This window comes from Neophocaena asiaeorientalis, unplaced genomic scaffold, assembly GCF_003031525.2.
Source record: "Neophocaena asiaeorientalis asiaeorientalis breed wild unplaced genomic scaffold, Neophocaena_asiaeorientalis_V1.1 scaffold223, whole genome shotgun sequence".
NCBI classification, from domain to species: Eukaryota; Metazoa; Chordata; class Mammalia; order Artiodactyla; family Phocoenidae; genus Neophocaena; species Neophocaena asiaeorientalis.
In genome coordinates, this window is record NW_020175045.1 from 3,969,437 (window position 1) to 3,975,572 (window position 6,136).

General features: G+C 61.8%; 1 protein-coding gene across 1 annotated transcript in view; it reads right to left on the reverse strand.

The window, feature by feature from the left end:
- Nucleotides 1-281: 281 nt before the first annotated feature.
- Nucleotides 282-6,136, reverse strand: part of FAM20C (FAM20C golgi associated secretory pathway kinase) — a 38,806-nt gene continuing 32,951 nt past the window's right edge. The window contains 5 exon segments of the mRNA XM_024763498.1: nucleotides 282-2,189; nucleotides 2,756-2,815; nucleotides 3,413-3,494; nucleotides 3,651-3,760; nucleotides 4,305-4,485. Coding sequence (XP_024619266.1) covers nucleotides 1,940-2,189; nucleotides 2,756-2,815; nucleotides 3,413-3,494; nucleotides 3,651-3,760; nucleotides 4,305-4,485 — 683 coding nt within the window. The 3' untranslated portion in view covers nucleotides 282-1,939.

The window sequence follows — 6,136 nt, forward strand, 5'->3', positions numbered from 1 at the left end:
CAGAACCCCGATGCAGTGATTTCCCATCCCCCACCTCACCTGCTCCTTGGCTGTCAATCCCTACCTTCCAGGCTGCATTGGGAATTCAGCCAGCTCTGTACTGAGGCCTTTTTTTGTCCACATTGCAATGGTGCTGAACGAACCTGTCTCCATGGCTTTAACTGCTGTCCAGCTCTGGGCCTCTTGGGCACCTCTGCAGAGCTCGGAACCTCCTTTGTGACACTGCTTGGCCTTTGGGGGGAAGCCGATGTCACCTAACGTGTGCCTCTTTGGCGTAACGATTATTTTGAGCTGATTATTTTGAGAAACAATGGAGCAGAAATTGCCCTTTTGGGAGGGACGTTTGCACTGTTAAGGAAATCTCCCCCTGTACGTGTCTCTCTCTCTGTACCTGAATGGGGGTGGCTCTGGATCAGGAGAGACTCTTACTGGGGAGAAGCCCAGATTGAAATCCACGTAACCACCACACCCCCCTTTCTGCTCTTCCTCGTCACCCCCATAACTGGCTTCCCCCACACCCTTCTTCTTTTGTCTTTAGCTCAGGGAATTCTGAGGGACTGAGAAGCTCTGTGTCAGCAATGCGGGGCAAAGACCACATGTGTCTTTCTGATCATGCCCTGGGTGCCGCACCAGGACGCCACAGACGGCGCAGCTGAAACACAGACTCTTCTCTCTGTTCTGGGGTTGTTTCTGGTGAGGCCTCTCTCCCGGATTGCAGACGGCCGTGTCCTCCCCGCATCCGCACGTGGTCTCCCCTCCCGTGCACACGGGGAGATCTGTGGGGTGACAGCTGAGGGAACCCCCAGTAAAAGGCACAGGGGCTGTGATTTCTCTGCTTCATGAACCGGGGTTCACGCGAGTCCTCACGTGAGTCCTCCAGGGTTGGGCCCCGCCCACAAGCCCCAGCCTCCGGGCCAGGAGGAGGCCAGTGTCCCCTCCCTCCAGCAGGGCGTTGGGGAGCTGGCTCTCCCAGGCCACCCCTGGCTCAGCCCCTCCCTCGCCGTCCCCGTGGCCAGTCCAGCCACCACTGTCCTGGCTCCTGCTGGGTAAACACGGTGCCCACGTGTTGCCAGGCCTGTAGAGACTCTGGGGCGCCCCTTCAGGGATCTCCACTCAGCTCCCCGGGAGCAGCTGCAGCAACAGCGGGACAGGCCGTCCCCGCCACACCAAGGCCCACCTCAGGCCTTGCGTCAAGCCCCTCCTTCCAGCCCGGCCCCTGGGCAACACCTGGTTCTAGGACTCGCTCTTTTGGAGGGCGGGTGGGCAGGCAGCTGAGCACCACGGAGTGAGGGACCCAGACCCCAGCGAGGCCCCAGCACACACTTGCTGCATCTCTACTGCACCTTTACCACATTGCAAACTATTCCACGAGAACGCCGTGGAAGTAACCAGCTGCCCGGCCACATGACTGTGTCACACACGTGCACAGGCTTGCGAAGCAAGTCGGCAGGTGCTCCGAGGCAGCCTGGGCAGCCAGGTAACGACTGGTCCCTCACGTCGCCCAGAAGCTACGCGGCGTTCATCTGTCGACGGGAGTCCGCGACAGCCTCAGGAGCCTCCTGCAGCCCCAGACACCTCAGCCCCGGGCAGGGAGGAGAGTTTTTACTGTTCGTTCGGTCCAGAGGGGGAGCCCTTCGCAGGGGCACTTGGCCCTGCCGGGTGGCCCTCCGTGTGACTTGCTGGGCGGTCGGGGTCTGCATAGATGTCTCTATTTATGTACATTTACACCAGGTATAAATACAAAATAGTAAGTAAAGCCTTCCTTTCCATACAAAAGGGTGGTGGGCCGCCGCCAGGCCGCCTCTGTCCACGGGGGCGGAGTGCGCTCCCGCCGGCCCGCCCTGGTCTGGAAAGTGAGGACACGCATCCCCGGGCAGCCTGTCCGCTCCTGCGTTGGCCCATGTGCCCCGGCAGCTGGCCTGGCCACGGCTCGCGGTCACTACCTCCCGGCAGAGGCTCTGTGCTCGGGGCTGAGGTCGTCCTCCACGACACCGGGCAGCCCGTTCTTCTCCACGCAGTCCCTGACCGCCTGCAGCACGACGCGCAGCCGCCGGTCCAGAGCCTCCAGGTGCGGCCGGTACAGGACGGGGGCCACGCGGTCCCTACGCAGGGACTCGGCCATCAGCAGACTCAGCTTGTACTCCTCCTTAGCCAGGAGCTGCAGCCGCAGGTACGTGGACCTCCTGATCCTGCGGGGAGAATGACGTCAGGCCGGCACCGGGAGGAAGAGCCTGGCCGTCGCTGCAGCCGCCCCGAGCGCGGTGCCGGCCCAGCCCCTGGCCCACTCCAGCCCCGGCCTCTCAGAAGCACGCGGTGAGGGTCCTGCCTCCAGGAGGGGCCCAGGTGGGCCCAGCGGTGTCCAACGGGCCCCTGTTACTCCCGGCAGACGGTGGCGGGGAGGGAGGCAGCCCCGGCTTGGCTTGCTCGTTGTCTGGGCCAGGTGACATGGAGCTGCCCCGGGGCCGAGCAGGTGTTTAGCCCCACAGCCTGTTTCCCCAACTGCTAAAGGAGGGGCCGGGCTGGGAGCCCCGAGAAAGGTGGCAGAGTGGGAGCCCGGGGCTTCGGTGTCTTCCGCTGCAAGGTGGGCTATTACGGTGACAAGGAGCTGGGTCCCGGGAGGAGCTCTGGGAACTGCCGGGGTGGGGACAGGAAGGCTCGGCCTGATCTGCGGCCGCGGCTGCGGCAGCATCCGGCCTCCTGTGCAGTGACAGGGCCAGCCCAGGGGTGGGGCCCTCAGGGAGGGGCAGAGCCGCACCTGCAGCACTGCTGTAAAGGCACCAGGATGGAAAGCTCGTCGTGGGAGTATTTTCCAAACCTACGGGAAGAAGAACAGAGCTGTGGAGAGGCCACTCGCAGGGGGACACCGTGCGCAGAGCCCGGGCACTGGGACGGGAGCATCAGAGCAGGCAGTGCCCGCGTGGGCCCTGCCTGGCGTTGCGGGGGCCTGGCCCCTGCTCTCCAGCCTTGGGTGCAGGGCCTGGGACGAGGCAGGTGCCTGAAAGCGGCCTGACCTTCTGGCCACTGGACTGAGCAGAGGTTCGAAGGGGTGAGTCCTGGGCAGGCTGAGTGGAGAAGGCTCGAGGGCGGGTCAGCCGAGAGTCTAGCTGCAGGGCTGTCTTCTACAGCTGGGAACGAGTGACCCACAGACGTAACTGCCCAGGTGCCCAGAGCTGATTCCCCTGAGGCGTCTGAGAACTTGCAGCTCTGACCGCTGGAGTGGTCTGTCCCCTGCACACACACCCACTGCAAGCCTCAGTCTCCCCAGCTCACAGGCTCACAGGAGTCCTGGCCAGAACCCTGTGTCACATAGGGGGGCATTTGGGGGCTGTGCCGTCCCTCCCCACAGAGCGCCTGCTCCCCCAGGTCTGGGTGGGGACACGGCCAGCCCTTCGCTGCGTCTGGAAGGACTCACCCTCTCCCATTGTCCAAGTGAATGATAAACGTTTTGTTCCCAAACTTCTCGAAGGTCTCGTAGTGATGGCGGTCCATGTTTCCTGTAGGGACAAGCCTGCTGGGAGCCTGTGCAGCTCAGAGGCGTCCCCTCCCTCCCCCGTCTGGCCTCCAAGCTGGCAGAACCGAGTACAAGCAGGACCACGGTGGCTGGATCTGTGTCAGGCGTTCCCAGGGCAGGCCGGTGGCCCCGGACATACCCATGAGGAAGTCGAAGATGGTCATGTCCATGACGTCCAGGATGCGGTAGCTGCTGTCGTAGGGGGGCGTCTGCTTCACCTCCTCGCAGTAGTCAGGGTCTACTTCCCACCTGCAGGGGAGCTGGCATGAGAAGGGCGGGCTCCCCTGTAGACAGGAGGACCCAACCAACCTCTGGGGCTGCCCAGCTCAGTACACCGGGTTCACGGGGCAGCAACAGGCACCGGGTGAGAAAAGGTGTCACCGCAGAACAGAGTGTGGGCAGATGGTACCGACCAGCGGTGGGCTGAGGCTGCATTAACAGGAGCACGGGGCTGGGAGGTGATGGAGCCACAAAACGTGGATGCCACGTATTTGGGGTGGGGGGGCCTGGACAGCACACTTGCAAGGACGTCTCCGTGGCTGGAGGGACTGTGTCTCTCTTGCAAGAAGAGCAGAGGTCTGAAGCCTCGTCTTAACACGGACAGATCCCAGCGGCCAGTGAGCACCCAGTTCCCAAGTGAGGGGCCCTTTCTGATCATCTGCTCCCACACACTTGGCCCTGCCGCTCCTCACGCCGAGCTTGTTCCCTGCTGCAGGTCGGGCAGAAGCCAGCCCTCCGGAGACCCCGGGGAGTCAGGATCCTGGAGTCCCCGCCCAACGTGCCCCCGACTCACTCTGCCTTCTTGCGCTTGTGGTATGAGCGTCGCCAGGGGTTCCGCCAGGTCTTCCTCTTGGCCAGGGCCAGGTCAGGCAGAAAGGCGGCCAGCGAGCCCTCGATCTGGTCTGGCCGCCCGCACAGGGCATGCTCCGTGGAGCAGTAGTAAGAGCATTCCCCGTAGAAGCAGATGTTGTTGGCTGTGGGCGGGGGACACGCAGGCAGTGGGGCCACTCGGGCAGCGTCCCCGTGCCGGCCCCTCCCGGACATCCACGCTGGGCCAGCGTGTCTGCGCCACATCCGACTCGTCCCTGCCCTGGGCAGGGCTCACCCACACTCTCACGTCTGACCTCAGCCGCCTGCTCCAGCCCCGCGTCACAGACCCTGGCGCCACACAGCTCGGGACTCAGAGCTCGGACCTGAACCCGAGCTCTTCCTCGTTACCCTCGAAACTAAGTCTGGAGTCTGTGGGGATTCTGTCCAGTGGCTTGAAAAAGGCCCTCATACCAAGAAAAAAAAGTGAGACTCAGCCGGTGGGGAGAGGCTTGCAAACTGTAAGCTAATAAGCATCCAGTATTTGCACACAGAAGAGCTCTTACGTCTCAGTAATGAGGAGATGAACAACCCAATCAATAAATGGGCAAAGGAATTCAAAGGGTATTTCTCCAAAGAAAATGCAGAAATGGCCAACAAGGACACGAAAAGATGCTCGACAGCGTTAGTTACCAGGGAAATGCAAACCAAATCCACAATTTCTCAACCAGTAGGATAGTTTTGATCAAAAGAACAGATAGTAACTAGTGTGTTGAGGGTGTGGAGAAGTTGGATCCCTAACACAGTGCTGGCGGGAATGTCAAATGGTGCAGCTGCTGCGAAAAACAGTCAGAAAGTTGGACCCAGAACTACCGCGTGACCCGGCCATCCCACTCCCAGGCGCACGCCCGAGAGGAATGGAGACACATCCACACACACTCTTGCACACACATGTTCACAGCAGGCCATTCCGGCAGTCAGAGCGGAACCACCCACGTGCTCGTCAAGGGACGGGCGGATAAACACAGTGCGGTTCGTCCGTAAAGTGGGACAGTATTAAACCACAGGAGCGAAGCGTAACACCTGCGACCACGCAGATGCAGTACGCCCAGGGGATGAGGCCAGACACCGCTCACGTGAAACACCGGGAACAGGCAAACCCATGGGGAGACAATGGCAGTTGCCGGGCAGAGCGGGGGTGACTTTGAATAGGGGCGGGGTTTCTGTGGGGTGAGCAAATGTCCTGGAATCAGATAGCAGTGACTTGCACAGCACTGAGAATGTACTAAAAACCACTGAGCGGCACACTTCAAATGTTGGCTTGACGACGCGTGGATTATACCCCCACAGAGAAGAGTGATTTGAGAAGCACTGGGCGGGGAGCAGGCCGCAGCCACACCTCAGTGCTGGGCGCGGTGGGTCTGTCCGTGCAGTTACCAACCGAACCATGTCCTCAGGGTCAACCACTTCCTTCCTTTGCAGGGGAAACAAACCCCGAGCCTGGGGTGTGCAGAAATACAGGGCCAGGGCCCCAGGCACCACTGCAGGCCCCCTTCCCTCCCTGTGCGAACAGCTGGTTCCAGGGCCAGGGGTCCCCCCTCCTGCTGCACAGCCTGTCCGAGTGACACTTGTGACCTTCTCTGGCTACAGACAGCAGTCACACCCCCTGGAATGGAAGCACAGGCTCGGCGGCTCCTCTGAACACACAGAGTCTCAGCCAGGTCGGGACACGGGGATGGGAGCAGCTCCCACACACCCCCTGCCTCCCCCACACCCCCTGCCTCCCCCACCTCAGGGTCTCCCAGCTGCTGCTGAGTG